This window comes from Rhinolophus ferrumequinum, chromosome 15, assembly GCF_004115265.2.
Source record: "Rhinolophus ferrumequinum isolate MPI-CBG mRhiFer1 chromosome 15, mRhiFer1_v1.p, whole genome shotgun sequence".
NCBI lineage: Eukaryota > Metazoa > Chordata > Mammalia > Chiroptera > Rhinolophidae > Rhinolophus > Rhinolophus ferrumequinum.
Genome location: NC_046298.1, coordinates 47,316,303 through 47,343,183, shown reverse-complemented (window position 1 = coordinate 47,343,183; position 26,881 = coordinate 47,316,303). Strand labels below are relative to the sequence as shown.

The following is a 26,881-nucleotide window of genomic DNA, read 5'->3' as shown; positions in this document are numbered from 1 at the left end:
GTATGTACAGTCATTGCCCCACCTCCGCACCCCCTTCCTCTTCAAGCTTAGAAGAAAACATCCAAACACTTCAGCGTCAGCATCTCAAATTTATTCTCCAGCAGCTGTGGCTGAGAGGAAAAGGCAAAGAGGAGGGGGGGTCCCCGAGAGTGGCAGGCATGGGGGGGTTTCCGAGCAGGACTGGAGCCATGCACCTGGCAGGCGGGCAGGGATGGGTTTAGGAGGGGGTAGTCTAGAACGGAAAGCTGATTGAGACAGTTGGGGAAAGGATCCTCCGCACAACCCAGGAATCCCTGGGGCATGGAAGAGGGCACTGAAGCACGGGGGCACAGCCTCCCACTTACTCCAGAAGGGAGAGGGAGTGGGGTGGGCAGGGCCTCAGAGGTAGGGAGTTGTCCTGGAATTCGAGTCTGGAACAGCCCACCCCATGAGACTATTTCCCAGAACAAGAACAACAACAACAAAATAAAAACAAAACAAAAAAAAAACAGAAAAAAAAAAGAGAAGCAGAGATTCTAACAAGATGGAGTCTAGAACTCCATGGAATAGGGGACGGTAGTGCTGGTTCTGGAACCTGGTGGAGCAGAATCCAGAACACCGAGATGAGTGAGAATCTAGGGCTCAGCGCAGCAGAATCTAGAGCACAGGAAGGCTCTAGAGACTGTATGGAGTTGAGAATTCCAGGAACGCTTGAGAGGGGCATCTAGCACCCAAGGGGCAGGGGCCAGAATGCTGGGGAGCAGAATCTAGAATTGGAAAGGGTATGGTGAAGTGGGGCCGAGGTTGGCGCGGCGGAAAAAGCCGTGGAGACACCTAGTGGCAGTGGGTGGTAATTACATGACTGGCACAGGTGTTGGGCTGATGGGGCTACGCGCATCCGGGTGCACGAAATCCGGGTTCACGTAGGTGAAGCCTTGGAAATCGGCCTGGTCGATGCTGGCCAGAACTAAGCGGTCTGGAGGGGTCAGCGCTGGCGCCGCCCGCGTGAAGAACTTGTCGAAGTTCTCACCACTGCGGCCACACTGTGGGAAGGAAACAGGGAGGGAAACATGACGCTCTGCCGGCTCCTTAGGTGCCCAGCTCCGTCCCCCAAATCCATCTCCTATCTCCTTTGGAATCTCTGCACATCTTCGTGGCCTCTGCATCTCCCGTTAGGGATCTCCGCAGAGGGAACCCCACCCCATCTCCTCATATAGATATTGGAGCTCCTGGGTGTCCCACCCCCAGGGACCAAGGCTTTTTTCTTGAAGGTGACTTACCGGGCGGGGTCTAAACGGAGGCGGGATCTCCAACCGTTCCAGCCGCTCCCAGTCGATCCAGCGGAAAAAGCCATGCGCACGGATGGTGGGTTCCCCGTCAAGACCTGAGCCCAGGCGCTTCGCTGGGTGCTTGGTTAGAAACTGTGGGGAACATAGAGAGATGAACGGATGGACAGAGCCCTGGACAGGGAGGCCCAGAGACTGAGAAAGGGAGAGAGAGACAAGGATGGAGGAACGGAGAGACACAAGCACAGAACTCCAGGAAGAGAAGAATGGGGGGACGGGGAGAGATGGGGAAGGAGAAAGGGAGAGAGAAAGAGGAAGGGGGAGGATAAATGAGAGTGGGGTAGATGAAATCCAAACCCAGAGACCCAGGGACAGACAAAGAAAGAAAAATCGGGGGCAGAGAAACCCAGAAGGAGAGGAAGGGGACAAGAAAAAAGAGAGGGAGAGGGAGGGAGTGAGGGAGGGAACAGGGGAGAGAGGGAGGAACAAGGAGGGAGGGAAGGAGAGAGGGAGGGGAGGAGACAGAGAGAGATTAGTGGTCCAGAGAAAAGGCAGAAGAGATCCAGAGAGAGGGGGAGACCCAGAGGGCAGAGACCCAGAGAAGATAGGAGATGTGAGGGGGATCCAAAAAGACAGGAGAGAGATCCAGAGTGTGTGTGTATGGGAATGGGGGAAGAAGGTAACAGAGACCCAGAGAGAGAGTCAGAAATGGAAAAGGTGGAAAGACATCCCAAAGAACACAGAGAAAAAGGGAGAGAAAGCCCCATGATATGTAGTTGGAGACAGAGAGACAAGACAGAAACCCAGAGAGATAGAGAGATAGAGATAGAGATAGAGATAGAGATAGAGAGAGAGAGAGAGAGAGAGAGAGAGAGAGAGAGAGAGAATGAGTCAGAGAGACATGGAGGCAGGAGCTGGAAGCACAAGTGTGCTGACGCCTGTCAAAAAGCTGCTATAGGCTCATCTCTTTCTCTTACATTAACTCCATAACCCCAGAGGGAGACTGAGGCTCTCAGAGTTTCGGTGACTTGCCCAAGCTCCCCAGGAGAACAAGTGGCAGGAGTTAGGTACGCCTGACCCACCTGGGTCTGAAGAGGCAGGTCCTGACCTTCCAGCCCTTCCTGCAGTGAGCCCCTGGGGCATGGGCGCAGCAGCAGAGGATGGGACAGAGGCCATCCTTGGACTGGAGTGGCAACAGGGCAGTGAATTATTGTTATAACAAAATGTCTGTAGGATGTAAACTTTTCCAGCAGATGGAAGTAAAGTGGAATGAGGAGCGGGAGCCTTTCCAATGTACACAGACACTGCGTAGGCAGCCCTGGATGGCAGCATGGGCTGCATGGGTTGTGAATCTGGATAATCTGGGAGTCAGGGGGCTCTCACCCCCTTGCAGATGGCCACAGCTTCCCGGGAAAGTGACTTGGGGTAGGTGACAGTTTGTTCCATGATGGCCTGAAACAGCTCCTCCTCGTCCTCCCCATCAAAGGGGGGCTAAGGAAATAGAGGGGATAAAGAGTCAGAGACTTGACAGACTACCTCTCCCCACCTTCCACACCCTCATTACCCACCATGAACATACCTCCCCTCCCCCCAATATCCTAGGGAAACATATGAGCAAACCACCAAAGCTTTATCTTTCTCCCTCTCAGATGCTCTGGTTTCCTATCTCAGATGCTTCTGCTCTCCGCACTTCTTTGCTGTTCTGTCTCTTTCTATCTGCTACGTAAATCAGCAGGGTGTTAATTAGGCAATATGTCATTTAAATAAAAGAGAGAAAAAAAACTGCAGGAAAAGCTGTACAAGCATTCTGGTTGGATGAGAGGCCTCCAGTCTTCTGGGGTTAGGAAGAGCAACAACACCAAGGAAAGGATTCTTTATATGAGTTCTGGAGATTTTTTTATAGAGTGGAGGGGGTCCATGAACTTGGATGGGGAAGAAATGCATCTTTTTTTTTAAAATGTCTAACTGAGACTTAGCATTCCCTTCAATTACAAATGTAGGCAACAAACCACAACAGTAGTACTTGTGGCTTCATCACCAATAGAAATCACAGATATTTTCTTATCACATCAGAGTTGCAGATATCTCAAAATATCAGTCATCTCTACTTCAAGATTACTGGTAGACCTTCCTATTTACTTCTCATTCCTGTGCGATATTACTATTTAATTCATTAGTAGGAAATCACTTATATGTCCACTTACATGTCACTTAATATTTAAGCAACTGTATACATTGAAATTAAAAATTTTTAGATGGTTAAATTATTTTCAATTAAATTTTTTGTTTGATAATCATATTTCAATGATTACCTTTTTTGTAATCCTATTATTTTATTTTGTGCGTTTGAAAACATTGTTCTGAGAAGGGGTCTGTGGAATCAAAAAAGGTTAAGAACCCCCAGCCTGGGAAAGATAATGCTTCAGCACCACGGACAGCGCTACGTGGGCACGACCTTCCCTAAGCTTAGCACCTCCTTGGACTATAGACATCCCTTCCTAAGCTGCTGCTCCTGAGATAAAGGCCACTGCGTGCTGTGTTTAGCCAAGCCAGCCTCTCCCCACTTTCCCTTACCTGTCCCGCCAACATCTCATACAGCAGAACCCCAAAGGACCACCAGTCGACAGACTTCCCATAGGGCTGATAGGCAATGATCTAGCAGGGGAAGATGGAAGGCAAGGAATCATGCTTTGTGCTTTGAAGAGACTAGGACTCCTGTGGCCTCACCCCCTGGTCACCCTACCCACTTTAAGAATTTTCAGCACAAACTTCTCCTACTCAGAATACCTTAGCCAGAGCTCCAGTCTTTGAGAAATCCACAAAACAAACTTGACCTACTTAGAACATTCTTTTGGTCCCAAATACAGATTATCTGGGGCCAACTCACAAGTTCCACCTATCTAAAATACATAGGCAATTGGAACCTCTCCTTACAATATCAGGTGCACAGAATTAAATTTCAGAGACTAGAGATTCTTAAATCTGGATGCATTTCAGATTCATCTGGGGAACTGTTTAAAAATAGATGTTTCCAGTCCCGAAGAACTCAACCCTTAATAAGTCAGAGTCAGAGGCAGGAATGTGTGTGTATTTTTCAAAATCTTCCCAGGTAATTCTGATTAGCAGGCAGGTTTTGAAACCATTGACCTTGGTTACTCGGATACTAGCATTGAATCAACTGAAAAGATCAAGGCACCATCAACACCATCTCCTTCTTCAACTGAAAGAAGTCAGGACACACTACTTATATGCACTCAGATCATTAGCTCTACCCTCTTCACAAAGTCAGAGCATATATTGCCCGTTTGAAATATTCAGGAGACAGCCTCCACACGCTTAGTGTTCTCGGGGGACAGGCCCCACCCAGTCAGAGTAACTGGAAATCCTCACCACCTTCTTAGAATAGTCCAGTAAAAGACCCCGTTCTCTTGGAATTCTTTGAGCTCGTCCAGCTCTTTCAGAACATTCACCCACAGGTCCCACCCACTTTGCCTATTTAGAGACCCAGCTCCACCCACTTCAAATGCTCAGCGCACAGGCCTCTCTGCACTGCTCTCCGTGAAAAAGCCCAGGACTCATGCAAAGATCCCTGGGCCAGGTCCCACGCATTACAAATGCTAGACAACCAGCCACACCCAATCAGCGGACTTGGAGCGTGGGTTGTGGTCCCGGGGAAGACATTACGGTTACCTCGGGGGCTATGTAGTCTGGGGTCCCGCAGAAAGTGCGGGTAGTGGTCCCAGGGAAGACGTTCTCCTTACACATGCCAAAGTCAGTGATTTTGATGTGTCCTTCAGCATCCAGCATCACGTTGTCTAGTTTCAGGTCCCTGGGGGTGGACGTGGGGTGGGTAGGAATTGCGGGAAGGGTAGAGTTCAACAGGCTACAGCAGTATGTTCTAATCCCTTCCCCTCTAGGGACCTGATTCCCTCCATTGAAAGGTCTGGGGCTGCTCACCGGTAGATGATGCCCTGATTGTGAAGGAAGAAGAGGCCGATGGCAATTTCCGCTGCGTAGAACCTGGAGGAGGAGATGGAGGGTCAGAGGTCAATGGCTGGACTCTACCTCCTTCCACCTTCCCTCCACCCTCGCCTGGACCAAGACTCACGCTGCATGGGGCTCCTTAAACTTGCCCAACTGCTGAATGTGGTACATCAAGTCACCCCCGGTGACATACTCCATCACAAAATACAGGCGATCCTGGGGGTGAGTGGGCATGGCTTAGAGGCGAGGACACGCCCACCAGGTTTTCTATCCGAGCAGCAGCGTAGGTAGGCCTGTGAGCCCAGCATTCGAAGTGGGCAGAGCTGGGTCTCTAAATGGACAGTTCCTCTCTCCAGACAAACTGAAAGGCTGGGGATCCACCCAATCAAAAACCAAGAGCAAATGACCACGCCCACCGGAAGGCCCCGATGATTCTAACAAGGCCAACTCAGAATCTCCACCCGCCCCATCCCCCTACCTCGTTAGTCTGAGCTACAGGTGTTCTGGTCCCACCCTCTCAGAATTGAAGTTTGAGGGCCACCATTCGCTGGAAATCCCGGGGGATCCCCAAACCTCTTTCCATACCCACTCACGGACATATGTAGTTCTGGCCATTTATTAGGAACCAAAGTCGTTCAGGCCTCATGTGCCATTAATGATGATGATGATGATGATATAATAATAATAATAATAATAATAATAATAATAATAATAATAATAATAATATAAAAATCCAAGAAGCTGGCCAAGCCCGTTCAGAGCTCTTGGAAGTAGTCACGCCCTCTCAAACTCTGTCGGTTCTGATTCCTTGTCCCATTCTACAATTTTGGAAAACCCTTCTTTCTATGGGATCCCTCACCCAGAATCCAAAAGTAATGACCTCGTCATTCAGAGCTTAATTCTGGCCACGACCACTCAAAAGACGTTCTTCTCCACGCACTCCTTTACTCAAAAACACCCACTCAAGACCAAGCTCGCGCCGGCCACATCCACTCAAGATCCCATCTGTCTGGCCACACCCATTCAGAGAGCATGAAGTTTTCTGGTCTTGCTGTAAACTCAGAATCCCGGAGCAGATGGCTGACCCATCCAGGGGGAATGAAGCAGGGCTCCAGAGCCAGCTTCCACTCCCTCCTTCCTTACCGGGGTCTGGAAAGTGGAGTGGAGCTGGGTGAGAAAGTGGGGCCTGCCTCCTGGGCCTCGGCCCCCCAGGGCCAGGACGCGTTTCTCCACCAGAGTGCAGTCCACATCATCATCCTGGACGATCACATCTTTCTTCAGGATCTTGATGGCATAGAGTTCATCAGAGCCCCTACGCTCGGCCAGCATCACCTGGGGACAGAGGCCCAAAAGGCCCATTCTGTCCTAAAAACCCCAGAGGTGCAGGTCCCTGCCCCTCCCTTTCAGGGACACAGAGAATCAGAATCCCAGGTCCTTCATCTCCCTCTCAAGGGACAGTGTGTCCTGACTTTGCCAACCACTCCCTCACAGAAAGCATCCACATCTTTATGCCTCCCCTCTCCAGGGACCGAAAGGGCCCCATGGAATCCTTTTGGGAACTCAGAAGCCTTGTGTCGCTTCCCTTTTACTTTCCCCCTAAGGACCAGAATGTGATCTCCCCCCAGACATCCTTCCCTTCCCCCAGAGCCCCAGGAAGCCAACCTTCCCAAAACTTCCTTTTCCTAGAACCATGAGGAAGCTGAAGTCGGAGATGTGCAGACGTCCAGGGCTCGCCCCGAAGAAACAGCGCTTGGAGTCAGTGGGACTAGGGGATGGGGAAGGGATGGGAGAGGAAGAGGGACCCATCCGCACCCGCTGTGAGAAAGGGGAGAGACCCCAAGATAATCAGACTCCCGATAAGAGTGTGCCCCTAAGAGACAGCATCCAAGAATGAAAGGGGTGGGGAGAGATGGAGAAAAAATAAAAGTTGTCCCCCCCACCCTCCTTGGCTTAAGAACTTTCTAAGACTTCCCATAGCCGGAAGATTTATTTATTATTTAACTAAGCCTTAGAGAGCTAACTATATGCCATAAATCTTCTGGAAATCCCTGTTACCTCTCCCCATTTTAGAGAAGAGAAAACTGGCACAGAGACATTAAGTAACTTACCCTACGTCATACAGTGGGTAAAAAGCAGAGCCAGAAATCAAAACCCATAAAGCCAGACGTGTGTCCCTCCTTTCTGTTTCTCCACCATCACCCAGCACATGGCTTGGAACACAAGAGGGTGTTGAGTGGATGACCGGCTCCAGAGATGAGTGCTCAGTGTGATTCCTGTTGCTCAATCCTCAGAGCAGACCCAGAATCCGAACACTGTTCCCACTGTCCCCCTGGGCCAGGCTACCTGTTGCTCCCACCTGGTCTTCATGATAGCCTTCTTCCTCCTTCCACCTTTGCCTTCCACCACCTAGTCTCTGTACAGAGGCAGTCATCTTGTTCAAATTTAAATCATCTCAAGCCACCTCTGATACTCTCCCATCTCACTTGGTTTAAAAAGCCAAAATCCTTCCAAGGAATGACAAGACACACACACACACACACACACACACCGCCACCCCACCGTCCCTCTCTGACTTTATCTCATGCTTCTCCCTACCCCAGCCTGTGCTGAAGACACTGCTGGCCTGCCTCAGACATTGCTGACCTGCCTCAACCTCAGGGCCTTTGCACGTACTCTTCCCTCTCTGTCTGGAATTCTTTTTTCTGCTATCCCCATAGCTCACTCTCGCCCCTCCCTCATGTCTTTGCCACACAGCACTTTCTCAGTGAAGCCTTCTCTGCAATAAACTGCTGTTAAAATCATAATCTTCTCCAATGGCACTCCCTATCCTCCTTAATGTTTATTTTTCTCCATATCGCTCATTGCCTTCTAACATATTATTTACTTATTTTATTTAACGTCTCCCTTCACGTGCAAGCCCCATGGGGGCAGGAATTTTTTCTCTCTCTTGCTCGCTGCTATATCCCCAGTGACTAGGACCATGTCTTACCCACAGAGGGGCTCAATGAAATATTTTGTGAAAGAATAAATGAGGGAGAGAGCATTCCTTTCTTTGGCCTGAAAATCTGGTCTCCCTTTCCTTTGCCTGGGAATCCTGTCCATCCTCCAGGACTCACCTCTCTGAGAAGCTTTCTCTGACTCTCCCAGGTGGTGCCAGGTGCTTCTGGGACCTCCCCAGTGCCTGAGGCTATCTCCATTATCAAACACATGCCTTCTCGTGGTGAATGTCTCTATCTGTAACTTTCCCTCACACTAGAAGAGGAGCACCCCAAGCAATGACCTGATTCTACTTCCAGAACAGGTTTGGCTAATGTGGCACCTCCAGAAATAGGTGTTCAGTGAGTGAGTAAATGAGTGGAGGAGAGAGAGGCCACAGTGATAAATAAATAGAAAAACTCAAGAATCAATGCAGGTGACGTCTCTTCAGGGAAGTCCTCCCTGACCACCTTCCTCCCAGGCTGGGTCAGTGTCTCCCATGCTTCTTTAGAGCTCTGGGCTCTGATTTAGCCTATCATCCAGAAATTTAAGTATCATATTTGTGACTGTGTCCCTACCTTGGGGACCTGAAAGTCAGATTCACCTAGGATTACTCAGCAAGCATAACACCTGCCACCAAGTATGTGCCCAGCCTGTGTGTGTGGAAATGAAGACAAATCAAGAGAGAGAGATACAGATCACAGGAATGAAACTGTCTCCATTCCAGGCCTCAGTTCCACTCACCTCATATAGTTCCAGGGGATAGTTACAGGCCTGGGGGCGGGGGGAAAGAAAGCAAGTGTCAGAGCCCCAGAGGTAGAAGATTGCCCTGGAGCAGGGGGTGGGGGCCCCCAAACTCTCAAGCCAGGGTAATAGATAGGAACTCAAACTCCCATCAGATTCTGGGTCAGGAGTCCCCTAGAAAAGCAGGTGAAGGAGCCCCAGGGTCTTTTGGGAATTATAGTCCCAGGACCAGTGGCACTTGGGAAAGGCCAGCTCTGTACTGTGGGGAGCTGGGCTGGGCTCCCCGTGAAGAAGCCAGGGTAGGGGTACCTCAAACTTCTGGAGGAGGCTGCAGTTGTCAGCATCAGCCACTGGCACGTTGTAATATTCGCCCTCCTCCTGGTTCAGTAACTTGTACCTGATATATAGACGGAGATCAGAACTTGGCAGGAGGGCGGGAGATGGGTGGGGATGGAGGGACCCACGGGAGAGGCAGAGACATCAGAAGGGGGGAAAGAGACACAGACAGACACAGAGATGAAGAGAGTGAGGTAAGGAGGGGATGGGGAGAGGTGTGCAGGGGGAGAGAGAATGATGGTGGCCTTGAGGGAGACCACACACAGACTGAGGTGGAGATGCTGGGGCACCTGCCCCACTCGGGCCCTCACCAGCCGTCCACAGGCGCCTTGAGCAGCTCTGAGACCCCAAAAGACATGGCGCCCATGAAGTCGTTGCGGGAGGTCCGGTCCCAGTCCCACACCTCCACGCTGAGCCGGCGCTCCACGTCCCCTGGCTTCAGGTTGCTGCAGGAAGAGGGGGGCAGAATGAGGTGCCCAGCTCCAGGCTCCCTCACTCACCATCCTTGGTGCTGAAAGAGGAGGCTAACCCAGCCAGCTGGAGTCTGTTTCCTGCTGTGTGAAGTATCTTCCCACCTCCAGTCCTCACGTAGGGGGGCTCGCTCCCACCTTCTGGGGCCCTAAGTAAACCTAGACAGCTCTCTCTCCATCTCTCTCCCTCCGTCATGCATTCTTGGCCCCTTCGCATCCCTGTCTCCTGGGCTTTCTCTTCAGGTCACTCTCCTACTAGTCTCTGTGCCCCTCTTCTCCCTCCAGTCTCTGTCCTTCTGTGTTTCTGTTACTTTTCTTTCTCTCCCTGCCACCCTCCACCCCTCTGCTCAACCCCCATATGCACACCATTCCAGCTGTGTCTCTCTTTGGGTCTCTCTCTCTCTCTCTCTCTCTCTCCTCTGTCTCCCTCAAAGTGGTGGGCTTTAATGAAGATTAAATACACAGATATCTGTCTCTCGGCTTTTATATCTCCATCCTTTTCTCCCAATCCCATTCCCCTCTCCCTTGATCACTCCATTCCTTTCTCTCACCGCCTTTCTCTGCCCCCTTTTTGGGTTCCCTCTATCCTCACACCTCCCACCAGCTGCTCTCTAGGGGTCTTGTGGGCCACCAGGACCCTCGAATCATCTTCTATCCGCCATCCCAGCCTCCCCTACACTGGAGGCTCACAACACAAAGGTCTCGTTCCACACAGGGTTCAGCGTGGCTTTCACTGTCCGGGTCTTCTGTTTTGTCAAGTTCCGAGGGTCTGGGATGAGCTTCAGTTTCACATAGGGGTCAGACAGACCATTGGGGTCCATTGGGATGAGATTACGGGCCTCACCAACTAAGGAGGGAGGTGAAGGAGGATAGGTTGGGTTAGAGGCACCCTAGCCCTCCCCCAGCAGCATTAAGAATTCCAAGCTCTCAGCCGTCTGTCTCATGATCAGGTGTCTTTGATGTCTTACCTGTCCACTACCTAGAAGATAGGGCATAAAGCCCTTTTCCCAGCCAGTGACCCCAAAATCAGCCCCTTCCTCCATTAGGACCTAGAAGTCAGGACCTGGCCATGTCAGCAGTGGTAAACCCAAGCCTCACTTGGAACCACGTTTTCTCTCATGCCTCCCTCTCAAGGACCTTGACACCTCGAATGGCCATTAGGAGGGGCTGAAAGTTACAAGAGGCAAGGCTGGAGATAGGGCCGCCAGCTAGAAGGGGCGTGGCCAGGTGGTGCTCAGCCTTTGCGGGTGGGGTCAGAAGTGTGGGCGTGGCCTTCGAGAGAGCTTGGTCTTCCCGGGTTGGGACAGCTCAGGTGAATTCAACGGGCCCAGCACACATGGTAAAAGGGTGGGGCCTCACCCGTGACATGGATCTCATCCGCGGTCGGAGCCCGGATTTCCAGCTGCAGGCGCCCGCGGCGCTCCGTGTGGTCCACGCCGCAAAGAGACGGCACACTGCGCACACAGCGCCGGTGCACGTTCATCTCGCAGCCTCGGGGGACAAAACTGGGGTTAGCGCTTCAGGCCCCGCTCCAAACCCCAGACTCCATCACCCGGCATTTCCCCAAACCTAGACAATGTGCTTTTGAAAGGGCCCCAGATGCGCCAAGTTCTGGCTTGAGCAGCGAGTGTAGACTCACAGGAGCATTTCATGCCCTGGTGTACCAGCCCGTAAAGGAGGGAGCCGCAGTGGTCGCAGAAGGTGGGGCTGCTGTAGCTGTGTAGACGGAACTTGTGCTTGTTCCGGGGATCCTGGGGGCAGACAGGAGTCGGTCAAACGGGGCGCCAGGGGTGGCCTAGACCCTGGGAGACAGCCCTCTGAACTCTTCCTCCTTCTGCTTTTCTCTCCCAATCTTCCTGATGTTCCACCTCACTCATTCACTCTACTGTATTTATTGAGCATTTACTGTGTGCCAGGCACTGTTCTGGGTGCAGGGACCCAGCAGTGAATAAAACAAATAAAAGCATAGAGTTTGCTTTCTGGCGGAGGGAGACAGAAAATAAACATGATAAATAAAATGTTATATGATGGATGGTAATAGGTGCTCTGGAGAAAAATGAAGCAGGAAAAGGGACTGTGGGGAGGGGGCTGAAATTTGAAATAGACTGGTCAATCAGGGACAGCATCACTAACAAGGTGGCATTTGGGAAGAACCTTATGGGAGGTGGGGGCTTCCAACATCCATAGCCCCTGCACCCCCACCTCCCACAAGCTGTTCTTTGAGGACTTCTGGGCCACCACGAACCCCAGATCGCTCACTGTCAGCCGCTGTCAATGTCTGCCCACTGATGATTTGCCTTCTCCCAGCCCCTGGTGGGATGGAGAATCTGACCTCTGTTATACAGCCGTAGGCATTGTACATGAAAACCACACAGCAGGGCCTGGCATTAAATATGCTCAGTACTGTCACTCTTACTGCTGTGGTTATTATTAGTGATTTTATTGCAGTCTCCACATAGCCCTGGGTTTAAATATGATCAAGGCTATTTCCCAGCTGTGTGATTTGGGGCAAGTTCATGCCCAATTTTGAGCCTCCGTGTCCTCCTCTGCCCAGTGGAAATAAACAATCTATATCGTGAAGCAATGCTAACTGTCCAGAGTCCAATTAAGCAGGAATTTAGGGCACCAGTAAAGCACTCCTCCCTCCACCTTTGGCAAGGTCTGAGTTTTAAATCAGTTATTTGCCTTTTGTGAAGAATGCATTGCATGCAGGACACTCTTAGGCTTTTATTTATTTGGCAGTTTAGTGGGGGTCCTATTTTGAATGATACTTGGGTGGCAAAAGGATGTTGGTAGTTGCCATGATCTCTTTCAATGCTCTGGACTTCTAACGGTGTTCAACTGAGGGGTCCTGCCTCATGGAATGAGACACCGTATGACAGCCCTCAGCAAGATACCTGGTACACAACTGCTCCAGGGATCGAAGCTGTTGCTATTATTCTCAAGGTGAAAGTCATGATTAAAAAGGAGACAGTCCTGGGGCTCCAATTAGATCGATCAGAGTCCAAATTTTGAGTCTGCCCACTACCCAGCTGTGCGGGCTCACCCCACCCATTCCAGAGACCCAGGTTTCCTTCCTATAAGATGAGGGCTGTGAGCCCTCCCTGCACGGGATCTGAAGCCTAATGAAACCATGCTTGTAAGCCCTTAGCACTTCTTAAGCCCTTGATCCATGTTACTTACAAGATCAAAAGCATTAGGAATAAAAAAAGAAGTCAGACTGATGTAGAGGAAAGACCACCTCTTTACTAATTCACTTCTGTTTCCTCATCGGTAATAGTGTAATAATTTTAACCATGATAATAATTAATAATTTGTCTGTTGCCTTTTGCCAGGTATAGTCCCAAGTATTTAATTCATTTAGTTCTCAAAACAATCCTATAAGGCGGGCATGGTTATCCGCCTCACTTTAGAGGTGATGAACTCAAGAATTGCCGAGAGGCCAGCTAAGTGGAGGGAGGTCATAGAACCAAGAGGTGGTGGGGCTGGGATTCAAGCCCAGGTGTTCTGGCTTAGGAGCCACTGGTCAGATGAGGACAGAAGCAGTCCCTACCGGATTCAGTCGTATACTGCCTTCACCACACCTGGTGAGTGTATGCAATGAACATGGATACATCAGAACTAGCACTGGTAGTGGAGGTGGGCCGGTGAGGCAGCTAGTCAATAACAGACACAGGCACTGGCACACAGTGATGCTCAATATGTATTCTACGGTCACATTCTCCATGTAAACTTCAATTTTCTTCACCTGACAAGCTGGCAAAATTACTCATAAGCTTCTGTGGTGCCATCTCTGTCTCTTTCTCTCTCTGCTTCTTTCTTCGTCTACTAATCATAAAACCATCTCCAACCCTGTGTCAAAACCTGAGCTACACTCTTAACCGACCTGATTTCATCGAACTGTCAAAACAAGCCTGGGATGTCTAGATTTATGCTGCCCCGTACTGTAGCCACTAACCACACATGGCTATTAAATTTAAATCAATTCAGAGTCAAAGGAATTTAGATTTACCTGCCTCAGTCACGGTGGCCCCTTTCACATGCTCACTAGCTGTGTGACTGGTAGCTTCCATATTGGACAGGGCCGATACGGAACATTTCCATCACAGAACCAATAGGTGGTGGGGCTGAGATTCGAGCCCAGGGGTGGCTCTATCTGTCAACACTAGACTGTCAGCCCCACTTTATAGGGGAGGTACTGGTGAGGGGAACTGAGGTTCAGAGAAAGGAGCCCCACAGCCAGACAGAAAGTGAAGGAAGGATCAGTGATGGGCTGTTTTTGTAAGCCCCTGATGTAGGGGAGCAGCGAGGGAAACAACTGTACGTATGTGTGTGTGTGCACATAAGAAAACTCTGTATGAATATGTGTGTGCACACGAGGAACTGTAAATGCACGTGTATGTGTGCACATGGGGATCTGTATATGCACATGTGTGTGTGCATGTGTATTACAGGATCTCTCTGGGCCTCCCTTTCTGAGCACCTCAGCTGTTCTCCATATCCACCATTTCCTGTTCTAGTCTCTCTCCAGATATCTGCACCTGTGAGTGTCTGTCTTATCTCTCTATCTCTCTCAATCTCTCCAGGTCCCCTTTTCCTTCCTCCTGTGTTGCCGTCTCAGTTCCATTCCTCTCTCTCTCTCTCTCTCTCTCTCTCTCTCTCTCTCTCTCTCTCTCTCTCTCTGAGATTCCCTCTCTTCTTATCTCAGGATCAGTGTCTGCATCAATATTTCTCTCTTTCTCTGTTCCTCAGCTCTCAGTTTTTAAATCTCTTGAGCACTGGTATACAGCCCACCCCCTCCAGTGCTGGTCTTTGGTCTCCTCACCCTGACTCCTCTCTGTCCCCCACCTGTGCTCCCATCCTGTCTCAGTCTCCTCTGATTCCCCCTTTCCAGGCCAAGGGCAGGAAATCTGGGCCAGACTAGCTCCCCTTATCTCTCCAGCCCCCCTCCCCTCCCAGCCTTAAAAATAGCTGGAGAAATTGGGACGGACGCAGAGGGGGTGAGGGCGGGGGCCCGGCCTGAGGAGGAAGAACCAGGTGTCCGGGCACTCACGTCTGTCTGGGGGCCCTTCCCAGCGCCTGGACACTCGAAGGTCACAAATTCGTGGCATCTTCGATGAACCACAAAGCTGCAGACTGAAGGTGAGAACCATAGAGACACAGAGACAGAGAGACCCCAATGGACAGAAAATCAGAAAGAGAGACCACCGACAGAGAGAAAAATAGAGAGTGACGCTGATATACAGAGAGTTCAGTTGAGAGAAAATCAAAGGAGAGGCTTCACATGCAGACCAAGAAAGAGAGAGAGAAAAAAGACAAACCAAGAGATGAAATTTAAGAGACGGACCCAAAGACAGAAACAGAGATGCAGAGAGTCACAGAGAGCCCAGTGCATACACACAGCCAAAGGGAAACAGAGAAAATAGGATCCTACTGACAGACACAGGCCTGCAGACAGAGACAAGAAAGACAGAAGGAGAGAGGCAGGCAGAAAAAAAGAGAAAACACAGAGCGAAATCCTCCGACAGAGAGCAGCAACTTGGGCAGAAGTGAGTCTGGGGGCGCTGCTGCCGGCCACCACCCTCCCTGACTCACTCTGTTCTCAGCAGTAGCAGCTGGTGCTTTAGGACTCAACCCCCTCTCCCGTCCCCCATAACTGCTGGCCCCCCTCCTTGGCCCCACCCGCCCATCAGTGACCCCACCCCGCCTGCCCCTGCCTAGGACGGTTGATGTTGTCATGGTGATGGCAGCCTGGGGGGGCTCTGACTTTGCATCTTCAGCCCCCCCTCCAGCTCCCCTTTTCCAAAGCTCCCTGTTCCCATGGCAACAGATTCTCCAAATATCTGTCCCCACCTGGAGCTGGCCAAGGGAGGGGCCCCCAGCACCACCTCCGCGGTGGCCCCACCATCAGAGCTCCCTCCCCACCACAGGCTGTGTCTCTGCCACACCCCCCGCCCCGGGCTCCCCCGCGCCTCTCTGGGGACCAGAGAACACGTGTGTCAAACAGCCTCAGCTCTGGGGCCCCAGCCTCCACCTTCCTGAGGGTCCCAGGAGTCCAGGTCCCCAGCTCTTACCTTGACATTGCAGACCCTGTTTTCCAATTCCCCTGCAAGAGTCAAGGATCTGAGGTCAGATCTAAGGTCAGTGCACAAAAGGGTACCTGGACCCCCTCACATAGGAGGCCTCTGACCCTCCTCCCCGCAGGAGCCAGGAGTCTAAGCCCCAGCCGCCTCCTCTTTCTAGAATCAAAAAAATTCTGGCCCCTAGCCCCTCTTCTCTCAGACCCAACATCCCAGGACCCCCAACCCCTCCTCCCTCAGACTCAGGAGCCCAGGCTCTCAGCCCCCTCCTACCCTAGGACCAGGAGCCAGGACTACAGCCCCCTCTTTCCTCGTTACTCAGGGATCTGGTGTGACAGGGGTCTCTACTCTAGTCCCCTCATCCCGCAGGCCCCTACCCCCTTCCCTCACCAGATGAAGTCGGTGCAGTGGCTGCAGAAGGTTGGCTGCTTGAAGAAGCGAGCGGTGAACTTGTGGCTCTTGACTTCGTGAACCACCTTCTGCCTCAGAGCTCCCTTCCTGCAAAATAGGGGCCGGGGGCCTCCCTCTGAATCGCCTCCGCCGGGGCCCAGGCCTGCCATGGCCCCAGGAACGTCGCAGGGACCAGGATCCTGCCTTTCTGGGGGAACAGGTGGAAAGGCGAGGAGCCGGAGACTTGGGAGAGAAGCGGAGCCTCGGGGAGAGCCCGAGGACGGGAGGAGAGGCGCGAGGCACCTCCAGGAGTAAGCGCTCGGGGCAGGCAGCGGGCTCCCCCGGGAGGATCAGGGGGTGCGGGCGAGTAGGGCGCAGAGCCGAGGGCAGTGCCCGAGCAGCCGGAGGCACGGGCGGCGGCGGTAGGAACTCCGGCTCCAGCACCTGCTGAAATGTGGGAGCCCCGGGTGGGGGGAGGCGTTGCCATGACGACCAAGGGGCGGGGTTTCGGCTTAAAGGCGTCCCCCTCCCTGAACAGGAAACGAATGCCTTCCCCCCAACCCCCCCATATATACGCACACCCCCTCCGCGGGGGCTGGCTGGAGGGAGGGGGCATCTTCCGAGCCGTGCTTTCCCCCCACTCAAATCTGTTGCCGAGACCGCTTTCCATCCCCCCTCGCGTGCCTCGGTGGCTCCTTGTAACCCACTGAGACTCCACTCGGATCTCTGTCTCTGACTGTGTCACTCAGTTTCAACCCACAAACTTTGTATTAGGTGTTGGTTTCCACTGGTGAACTGGGAGACTTGGTGTCTCACTTTCTTGGCTGCTGGCTGCCACCGGAGTCTTGACTTCACTCTCGGAGCTTCTGTGAATTTCTATGGCTATGTCTCCCTTTGGGATTGTCTGTCTCTTTTCCTCTCCGTGGATTCCTGGCGCTCCTGCTCTATCTGTTTCTGTCTCTGGGTAGATGGGTTTTCTTTTCCTTGTCTCTGATTTCTTTTTCTCTGTTTTCTCCCATCTGTGTGTCTCACTCATTTTGTGACTCTCTCTGGGTCTTGGTGTCACTACGCTTCTCTAGGTCTTGGTGTCTCCCTCTCTTTCTGGGCGTCTCTCTAAATCCTGCTGTTTCTCCCTCCCTGTGTTCTCGTCTTTGTAAATGCTTTTATCTCTCCTTTCTGTCTCTCCAACTCTCTGACTCTCTTTCTCTCTCGCTGTGATTCTGTCTCTGTCTCTCCCTCCATCTCTCTCTTTCCCTGTTTCTCTCTCTACGTCCTCTTCTCTCTCTGTCTCTCCAGGGATGTCCCTCTCTACACTCTAAATCCTTGCTGTCTTTCCTCTCTCTCCGTTTCTAAATGCTTTCTCTGTCTCTGTGAATCTCTCTGTTCGTGCTTGCCTCTTCCTCCTAATCTCTCTGTGCCTGTCCCTCTCCCGAACCACCCTCTCCCTCTGTTGCTGGGGGTCTCTCTCCCTCTCCCCCATCTCTGTCCCTTTCTCAGCCACTCTCTATTTGTCTGACTCTCCTTCCCTCCATGTCTTTCTGTGATTCCGTCCCTGTCCTTCTCTGGCTCTGGAGTTCTCTGTCTGCGAATCGGTCCGGGGGTTGGGAGGATCTCTTCGAACGTCGGCCCGATGGGTCTCCTCCTGTCGCCCCTCCGTCGCTCCACCAGCGCCTCTGCCCCTCTAGGTCGCGCTCCGTCTCCCCTAGCTCCGGAGCGCGTGCCAATCTTCGCTCCAGGAGACCCGTTTTGTTGCCAAAGGCAACCACGGCCCTTCCCGGGCTGCAAGGCGCTCGTGCCTCCTGGGACTTGTAGTCCCAGCCTGCGGACCGCCTGTTCTCGCTACGTGACCGAGAACTCCCTCTCCCGGCACGCCCCGCGAGGCGGGGTGAGGCGCTGAGGCGATTCCTGAGTGTTAGGGACGCCCACCGCACTTTCCCCGGACTCTTTAGAATCGGGTGGGGCTACCGGAAGTCGAAGAGGAGGTGGGGGAATCTGAGTGTTCTCTTAACCCCCCCCAAAAAATGGGGTCCTCTGGCCTTCCAGCCACCTCCAGGCGTCCGCCGTGTGCCAGAGCAGATAGAGCGCGGGGGTAGCCCCCGCCCCGAAAACGGATCTCGGAATCCCACCGCGCTCTGTTCAGCGCTCCCGGGTTCCTTCCCTAGTTACCAACGTTTCACCGGGTTCTAGAGCAGTATTCTCTGGTGCCCGCCAGAAGGGGTTTAAGCAAGGGATGGGGTGGGAGAGAACCCCAGCAGCAGAGGGACAGAGGGAGGAGACACCCTTTAAGGAAGCAGGTGTTGGTGGTCGGAATTCTGGGTGGACACTGCAGAGATCAGTGACTATTCGTCACCAAAATGGAGTGCCAGCCTGCCCTGCATAGTTAGCCATTCCCCTCTTCCGGCTGGATCCTTCCCTCCCTTGTAATTATTTTTCCCAACTGCTTTAGTGGGTGTGAATGCAGAAAATGGGCGGCATGATCCCGGAATTTCCCTGGATTTATATATTTATGATTCTCCTCAGGCTGGAGAACCGGACAAGATGATCTGTGGGACAGACTCATTTCAGGAGTAATTCATTTGATCTTTTATCAAGGTCTATTGACCAGGTGTGACAGGGAGCTTAGAACTGAGTGGGAATGTAGTAGGCAGGGTCGGATCCTGAAGGCCTTGAACGGCTGTCTGAGGGGCTTTGGTATTATCTATAGGCAACGTGGAGTGGGATATGGAAGGATGTGAGCAGGGCAGGGCAGGGTCAGACCTGGCTGTTGGAAGCACCCTCTGGGGCCAGGGTGGGCCAGAAGTAAGATGGTCAAGGAGGAGGCTGGGGCAATAGCTCCGGTGAAACGAGTTATTGCCCCAGCCTGGAAGAGTTGATATTGGAGGAAAGATTCCACACTCAGATTGGGACCTTGTATTTCTGAGGTGCTCATGGGACTCCAAGGAGGGAGAAATCTTGTTCATTTCTGTCCTAACTAGCTCTCCTGGTTTGAAAGTAATTTAGAATATCCAGACTCAGCTAGTATTTTCTGATGAGGCCAAAGTTGTCTTGGCCCCAATCCCCTTCTCCCACCAGACCCAGGAATCTAGGCCGGGCCCCATCTCCTGGAGTCCTCCCCAATAATAAAGCAAGCACAAGTCTTCCTTTTATCTTTATATCGAGGTAAAAAAAATTGTTTTAAAACATGGGTGTGGTAGTGGGGAAAGGATAAGGCCTCCCTCTATGATTGACATCAGGGGCTGATGGGAACCAGAAGCTCCAGGGAATAAAAAAAATAAAATATATATTTATATATCATGTTATGCATGTGACTCCCAGAGAAGCAGGAAGAAGCAGCAGCAGGAAGCAACTAGCACACAGAAACGTGTGTGTATCACAGATTCAAGCAATGCAATTCCTCTGACTATGGCAGCAGCAATCCCCACCTGCCCAACCCACCCACAAATAAAAAAAAATTTTTGAAAAGAAACGTCCCCTTTAAGAATAGGTCCACCCAGTAATGTTTGCCCTAGCAACCAGGAAAAAGAAAAGGGAAAAACAAAAACAAAAAAAAAACCCAGGCTAACATTCCCTTTAAGGCCAGCAGTGGCCATTTTCTCCACCTCCCAGCAAAGGCAGTTCATGCTATTTTCAACACTGAGGCTGGAGGGCCATATCACTGCCCCTCACAAATACATCAGATAGTTGCCTTCAACACATTGTGGTTCTTTGCCAGCTTTTTTTTGTGTGTGTGTAGGGCACAGCTCACAGTGGCCCATGCAGGGATCAAACCGGCAACCTTGTTGTTAAGAGCACTGCACTCTAAACCATCTGAGCTAACTGGCTACCCCCTCCAGCTCCTTTTTTGATACTCCAGGGAGTAGCTGGGGGGGAAGGCATCCACCAACCACCCTTTGCTTCCTTTAAGATGGCCTCTAGGCAGTGGGTTTTTCGTAAGCCTGGCAAAAGTTGTAGAGCCGATCTCAGGTGAGGCTAAGTGCCAGGTGGGGCCTCGGGACCCAGGGAAAGCACTTTAGGCCTCCAGCCCACTGGAAATGACTGACCTCTAGGGATTTTTTTTCCCTAGCTATCCCCCCCAACCCCCAAAAAACACACATACACATCTACTAAGGCACAGCCAGGGAGGGCAGGCATGCTTTGGCAATAAGGCCCCGCAGGAGGCCCAGGGTCTGAACAGCTGCAAAGAGGGGTATGGCATGGTGGAGTTCAGCACCTTTGGAGGTGGGGGTAGTGGGGGGAGAACAAAAAAGTTTCAGGGCTCCCAAGGAAATCAAAAGAAGGAAAATGGGAAGAGGAAATGGGCAGATTAGAAAACAAACAGGACAGCCAGAAAAGAACCAACCAACAGACTAAGTAGAAGAGAGTGAAAAGAGAAAGAGGCAAAATGGAGACAAAACAGATTATGTGCAACCAAACAAAACAGGAAGGGAAGGAGACCGATAAACAGGACGGGAGAGCAGGAGTGAATGAAACAGAAGAGAGTGAGCTGAATGGGGAAGGAAACAAGGGAGGAGAGGGAAGCCAGGTAGAGGACATCAGTGAACTCAGTGAAAAAACCTCTGGAGAGAGGAGGGAATTGGGAGCTCCTGGTCAGAGCCTCAGACTCTGACAAAGACCAGGTGGGCTGAGTACACCAGGTCGGCCACATAAGCCAGCAGGTTGATGGCCGTCAAGATGGCCACAGCCAGGCGGGAGTCCCAGGCGCACACGCTGTAGGTGTGACTATTACGGCAGTTTGAATCCATCCGCCGCTGGGGCTGGCCGCCGTACTTCTCGTCGAACTGGTAGAGAGGCCAGAGTACCATTGCCGAGGCGTAGAAAAGGACGGAGAGCAGGGCCAGCCCAGACAGGAAAGTGGGGAAGGGGATGGGCAGCATGTTGGTGCAGTCGCCCAGGTTCAGCAGGATGGCCACGGCCGCCAAGATGAAGCAGATGGCATAGACGGCCACGCACCACTCCAGGGCTGCCTTGTACTTGTACAGGTAAGAGTCCACGATGAAGGCAAAGATGATGCAGGCCACGAAAGTCTCAACCACTTTAAGCAGGCCTGGCACTGTGGCCATGTAGCCGGTGATCTCGCCGGGCCGGGCCCGGGTCCAGGCCACCTCAGTGGCATAAGCCACACAGGCGATGCAGGAGAAGACGGTGGCAGCAATGGCGTGGTCCCTTGAGCGGCCAGGAGACATGAACTGGACCAAGGTAGTGGGGTAGATGACGGAGGCCGAGAGGCAGAAGAGGGCAGCATAACAGGCATAGGTGATGGGGAAGTTGCGCCAGGACAGTGGGAAGCGTGGCTGGAGCCCACCTACCTCCACGATGATAATGAGGAGGGTCATGGCGAAGCAAAAGCACCAGGCGAACATGCACCAGTTCCCCATGAACCCATTCCAAGCGCCCACGCTGGCCACTAGCGAGAAGGCCACACAGGTGGAAAACAGCTGTAGCAGGCGAAGGAGGCCCAGGGGCTGGGTCAGTGCCCGAGGGGACCCCAGAATGGTTGGGGAGCCCAGGCCTGAGGTGGTGGTGGTCGTGATGGTCGTGCGGGTCACTGTCACCGGCATGGCTGCAGGAAGAGAAAAGATGTCCTAAGAAGGTTCCAACTATTACAATCCAGGCCCCCAGCTCTTGCCTCTAGGGAGGAGAGGGGGACGAAGACAAAGTAACTTGGATTCTAGCTGGAGAGTGTCCCAGATGCAGGCCTTTCAGTTTTCAAAGTGGGACAGTCCCAAGCCTAAGAGGATGAGTTGGTCGCCCAGGTCCTAGCCCCCTGCTCCCCTCTGGCCTCAGGTCTCCTACCTCCCATGTCAGAACCTAGGAGTCTAGGCCCCTATCTCTCTCCTTGTCAACTTGTGCCTTTCCTCTCCCTGCAACCCAACTCCTGTAAAACCACAGAGCTTTCTTCCCACTCTAAACACTCAAGATTGCCCTCCTTCCCCCAGGGAATGACAACCCAGCCATTCAAAACTGGGCTCTGATGCATCCCTTCCTCTCCGCCCCCACCCCCACTGTCAGAACAACAGGACAGAGGACCTGTCTTCTATTAGCTCTTGACCCATCTCTCTCTCTCAACTTCCTCCTTTTGGGTGTCCAGGACGCTGCACCCCAGCCCTTGTGCCCAACTTCCTCCTTCATCTAATAGGCCTAGATATTTCCAGCCTCCAAAAATTCAAGAGTCCAACCTCCATGCGTGAGTGTTCTCAGGGACGCACATCTGATCAGAGCTTCCAACCTGGCCCTGGAACTGCTGCTAATCTCTGGGCAGCACCCCCACCTTTCCACACCCCCACTTCAGAAATCAGCAGTCTCCACCCTCCCACCTGGGATTTCCATCTGAAGAACTTCCACCCAAAGGAAGTGGTGCTTCCCCCTCCCCCACGTGGAGTCCAATTCCCTAAGGAACACAGCCGGCAAGTTCCCCAACTTCAGGGAAACTCAGCTCCCAGCTTCCCACCTGTCCAGGGCCCCGCTGCTTCCCCTGAGATCTCTAGGCCTCCCGGGTTCGGTTATACAGATTCAGACCTCAAGACACTGGGCCCTCAGCCCTAAGCACACCAGACACCGGCACTCCGTGAAATCAACTTCATTCTTCAGAACCCACAGCTTTTACCTCCTGTCCTAAAGATCCTCAGGAATCCAATACCCAGCCTCTTGGGGACTAGATCCTCCCTCAGGCCCGAAAACGTCTCAGCTGCCACCTCTGAAAAGTTCAGAAGGCTACTCTCAGCTCAAGGAAATAAAACTTTCTTCTTCCAGTGCCAGGCGCCTGCACAATAGGCTTTAACTGCTTCCAGCCCCGCCGCCTGCACAGTAGCTTCCGGAGGACTCAGACCAGCTTGAGGACACACTTCCTCAGATACACAGGTAGTCTGCGCCCCTCTCCTTGTTCCCAGGTACTTCTCTCAGTATCTAGGAATCGACGAGCCCAGCCCCATCCACTCTTAGACCCAAATATTTAAGACCCCCCCAGCCACCTCCTCCCTGACACAAAAGTCCGGGCTCCCAGCCCCTCCTCCCCAGCCCCAGAATCCCAATCCCCCAGCCCCTCCTCCTACAGACCCAAGAGTCCAGGCCCTAAGCCCACTCACCAGTGGTCTTAGGTGAGGACCCCGACGGAGAAAGATCCGGCTGTGGAAGCAGATGAAATCAGACACCTGGAAAAGGTTAGTCAGAGCACAGGAGGGAGAAAAAATATCAGCGTCCAGCTCAGTCCCGGCTCCGCCTTCCCAGGACTCAGACGGCCCGTCAGCCCGCCGCGGGGGCCTGCCGGGAATCCGCCAGAAGACTCCGCAGCCTGGGCGCACCTCCCAGCCGGGGCGGGTCCGGGAGATGACCCCAGGGCAGCCCCGCCCCTTCTCCTAGTCCCCAAACTGCGGAGACCGAAACAAAGGCTGCGCCGCGAAAGTGCACGCCCCACGGGCCGGCGTGGGCGCTTGTGGTCTTAACCCTGCCCCCGCCCGGCTGCCGCGGGGTGGCGGGCGGGCGGGCCCTGGGCGGAGGCTGCGGGGGCGGGAAGCCGGGCGAGCGCCGCGTCTCCTATCCTTATTAGGACTTCAAGTCAGCCCAGCCTTCTGGAATGTGGCGGGGACCGGGAAGCAGCCCCGGGACCCCAGCCCCGCGCTGATCTCCGGGAGGGCCCGCCCCGCTGGTCGGTTTCGGGAGGGTGAGGCGGAGGGACCCTAGACTCCAGGTCATAGCGGGTAAGGCCTGGGTCCCAAATTTCTGGGACGTTCAACATGTGAGTTCTGGGTCCCTATGAAGACGGGCTGGTCGCCTGGTTTTCCCGAGAGGGTCTTTAAGAGCGGAGTGACCGGGAACCGGGACCCCCGGGTTCGCCTGATGGAAACCCGCCGCCATGAGGCCCTAATCTGTGCACGGCGTTGGAACCACAACAGAGATGAGTAGCCTCCCACCACCTCCAGGAAGACAGATCTCCCAGGCAACCTGGAAGGTGCCTCCCTCACGCCCCTCCAGCACCCGTTAGGAGGAAGTCGGGACCGCCCAGGAGGAAGAAGACGGGCCAGAGTTCCTGAAGTGTCCTGGGAAGTCAGGATAATTCAAGGGGCCACCCTCAGGGTCGCCTGAGACAGAGCTCAGGAATGCGCGGCCGGACACTGGAGGAGGGAGAGGAACAACCCGCCCAGTTCTGGACTCCCGCGGCCACAGCCCGCCCCCCACGTCCAGTACCACACCCCATCTCTCTACGGAATCAGTCCGTGCTCTCAACATCCAGGGGCGCGCCTCAGCCTTCTCCTCTCTCGGTCTTCGGGCTCTTGTCTGCCAGCTCCGACCGCGTTTCGGGAGCATAGGTGCTGGACCTCTACCCCCGGCCTTTCCAGTCCAAAGTTTGGATTCTGTCCCCAGAGTGGGGAGGTCAGTAATTCTGAACTCCAGCCACTCTCCCAAACTCAGGACTGCCAACTCCAAGCGCCTCCTGAGGACGTCCTCGTACCAGATTTCAGCCCCCTTCAACCCGGGATCCTAAGAGTCCCCATCCCTCTGCGTCCTCAGACCCAGGAGTCCAGGCCCCTAGCCCCTCCTCCATCAGACCCAGGTGTCCCGGCCCTCAGCCTCCTCCTCCATCAGACCCAGCAGTCCAGGTCCCCCGTCCTTCCTCCAGTTTCAGACGTATGACCTGTAGGAGTCCAGGTTCCCAGCCCTCTCCTCTCCAGAACGCGAGTCTTGGCCCAGCCCCAGTCTTTCCAGGGACTCAGACATTCTGAATCCCAGCCCTTTCCTCCCTCTGCACCCAAGAATCCTGACACCCTCGAGAGTCACCGCAGCCTCACCTCACGGGCCTGTGGCAGCTGCAGCTCAAGCAGAGGTGACCGCTGCAGACTAGAAGGGTCTGCGGACGGGGTGGTGCTGGCGGGTTGGGGCGGGGGCGAGGGCGGAGCCACAAGAGGGGCCGGAGCGTCGGGCTCAGGCCGAGACAGGGACTCCCCAGAGCTAGGGCTACCCCAGCCCCGCCCTGGGGAGGGGCCAACGCAAGACCACGCCCCTCGAGGATAAAGGAACCTCTACTCACCCGCTCTGACGGAGGTGGGGGGTAAAAGGCTGAGGTCACTGTCGCCATGGTGACAAAACAGGAAGACACAACAGCTGGAGGAGTTGGGGCTCCTGGGGGCTGCCCTCCCCGACACTGCCCTAGTGGTGTCTCCAGGGGAGGCCCGGGAAGGCCGTTGCCACGGCTACCCGCCTGTTTAGCATTTGTTTATGACAGAGACCCTCAGCCCACGTCCCCACCCTAGTCTCACCTCACTTTTCCCTCTCCATTTCTGCCCCCTCCCTCCCCGTATGCTCCAGCCCCGCCTTCCAGGACGGATGAAATCTTGGACATTGGATCGCAGGGGGTTGGGGACCGAGCCTCAGTGTAATGGGATCTGTGAGTTAGGGTTTCTGTCTCCTGGACCTGTAAGATGAAAGAGGTACCGATCTCTGGGCTTCAGAAGGTTTCTAAGCTGAGGTCCCCGACTCCTGGGTCCCCAAAAGAACAGTGGTTGGATTCCTGTATTTAAGGATCAGGGAGGAACAAAATGAGTCCCCTAAGCGTCATTTACACTGGGACTTGTGGAGCAAGAACTGGTGGGTCGAATCCCTGGGTCCCAAATGTCACAGAGGGCGGGGTGGTGTTGGTAGAAAAATTCCTAGATCTAGAGCCATAGGAGTTGGGGGCACGGACTCCCGGGTTCCACAGGACGCGCAATCTGGGGACCCAGATTCTTGGCTCAAAAGAGCAGTCAAAGCTCAGACTCCTGGGTGTTCCGAGTAGAAGCGGTTGCAAGCGGAGCCTCTTGGCTCTGGAAGGGAGAGATATTTTTGGCCTGCATTCCTGGCTCCTGGAAAGAGGGAGGGGCTCAGAAGCTTAATGAGGACGGGGCTGGGGGCGCCAGATTCCTGGTTCCTGCACGAGGGGAGGGGTTCCAGGGGCCGGTGTGCTCGGGTCCCCGAGCTGGGAGGGGCTGAGGGGGTCCTTTTCTAGGGGAGGCTCTGGGGCCCTGACACCGATTGACAGAGCCAAGAAGCCAGAAGGATCTGAAGGTCCGGCTGCCCGGTCTGGGGTCGGGCGAGGCGGGGGCCCGGCCGCCTGGGTCCCTCCCTGCCGGCTGAGCACACTCACCGCTCTCTGCAGTCCTCGGCGCGGCCTGGCTCGCGGATGCCGCGGGGCGGGGCCTGCTGGCGACTGCGGATGCTCAGCAACGCTGAGCTAACGGGGCGCTGACCTCGCTGCTGCTGCTGGGTGCCTTCCAGGCCCACGAAGGAGGAAGCTTTGAGGCCGGAGACCAGGGGTGGAGGCCGCGCGAGTGGTGAAAGGAGGGGTCCGAAGGGGTCCGGGAGCTCCTTATACCCGGCTGCGTGCCCTACGGAGGTGGGAGGGGCTGGGGGGACTGGATACTGCGAGCTCTGCAGAAGCCGATGGGAGGGCAGAGATGGGAGGGGTGTGGAGCCTGTATGCCCAGTTTTGTGCCCCTGCAAAAGGGGTAGGCACAGACCCTCTGTCATTCTGAGTCCTGCTTAGGGAACAGGTCTCCATGAAGCCCGCATCAGGACAGGCAGGAATCAGGATGTCTGAGTTAGAGGTTCTCCAGGGATGGCCCCAGGTTCTATTCACACACCCCCTTGGCACCCAGCGAAGCAGCAT

The 26,881-nt window shown here is 53.8% G+C and overlaps 2 protein-coding genes across 6 annotated transcripts; both read right to left on the bottom strand.

Moving 5' to 3' along the window:
• Positions 1 to 76: 76 nt before the first annotated feature.
• PRKCG (protein kinase C gamma) lies at positions 77 to 16,799 on the bottom strand. Its single transcript, XM_033128860.1, has 18 exons — positions 16,246 to 16,799; positions 15,850 to 15,881; positions 14,829 to 14,911; positions 11,415 to 11,526; positions 11,135 to 11,266; positions 10,466 to 10,622; positions 9,617 to 9,751; positions 9,279 to 9,366; positions 8,970 to 8,999; positions 6,912 to 7,064; positions 6,393 to 6,581; positions 5,374 to 5,465; positions 5,223 to 5,285; positions 4,956 to 5,094; positions 3,840 to 3,920; positions 2,649 to 2,756; positions 1,260 to 1,400; positions 77 to 1,022 (listed from the first exon to the last, which is right to left on the bottom strand). Exons 1-18 carry the CDS (start codon positions 16,413 to 16,415, stop codon positions 834 to 836), a joined length of 2,094 nt encoding a protein of 697 aa, XP_032984751.1. The 5' UTR covers positions 16,416 to 16,799; the 3' UTR covers positions 77 to 833.
• Positions 16,800 to 19,380: 2,581 nt separating this feature from the next.
• On the bottom strand, positions 19,381 to 26,617 carry MYADM (myeloid associated differentiation marker). 5 transcript variants are annotated; one of them, XM_033128289.1, is made up of 4 exons: positions 26,360 to 26,617; positions 25,268 to 25,747; positions 23,328 to 23,393; positions 19,381 to 21,805 (listed from the first exon to the last, which is right to left on the bottom strand). In XM_033128289.1, the coding sequence occupies exon 4, from the start codon at positions 21,801 to 21,803 to the stop codon at positions 20,841 to 20,843; it is 963 nt and encodes a 320-aa protein (XP_032984180.1). In that variant the 5' UTR covers positions 21,804 to 21,805; positions 23,328 to 23,393; positions 25,268 to 25,747; positions 26,360 to 26,617; the 3' UTR covers positions 19,381 to 20,840. The 5 variants fall into 5 exon arrangements, with proteins under 5 accessions (XP_032984180.1, XP_032984178.1, XP_032984179.1 ...); XM_033128287.1 differs by lacking the exon at positions 25,268 to 25,747; XM_033128288.1 differs by lacking the exon at positions 26,360 to 26,617 and having other exon boundaries at positions 25,268 to 26,039.
• Between the last annotated feature and the right edge of the window lie 264 nt (positions 26,618 to 26,881).

What these genes read in the sequence shown, in the direction of transcription:
- PRKCG (XM_033128860.1), bottom strand. Translation starts at nt 16,415, where the DNA reads ATGGCAGGCCTGGGCCCCGGCGGAGGCGATTCAGAGGGAGGCCCCCGG. An exon ending in ACAGGGTCTGCAATGTCAAG is followed by an intron (nt 14,912 to 15,849) that starts GTAAGAGCTGGG and finishes TCTCACCTTCAG; the next exon opens with TCTGCAGCTTTGTGGTTCAT. An exon ending in CTGTGGCCATCTGCAAGGGG is followed by an intron (nt 1,401 to 2,648) that starts GTGAGAGCCCCC and finishes TGTTCCCCACAG; the next exon opens with TTTCTAACCAAGCACCCAGC.
- MYADM (XM_033128289.1), bottom strand. Translation starts at nt 21,803, where the DNA reads ATGCCGGTGACAGTGACCCGCACGACCATCACGACCACCACCACCTCA.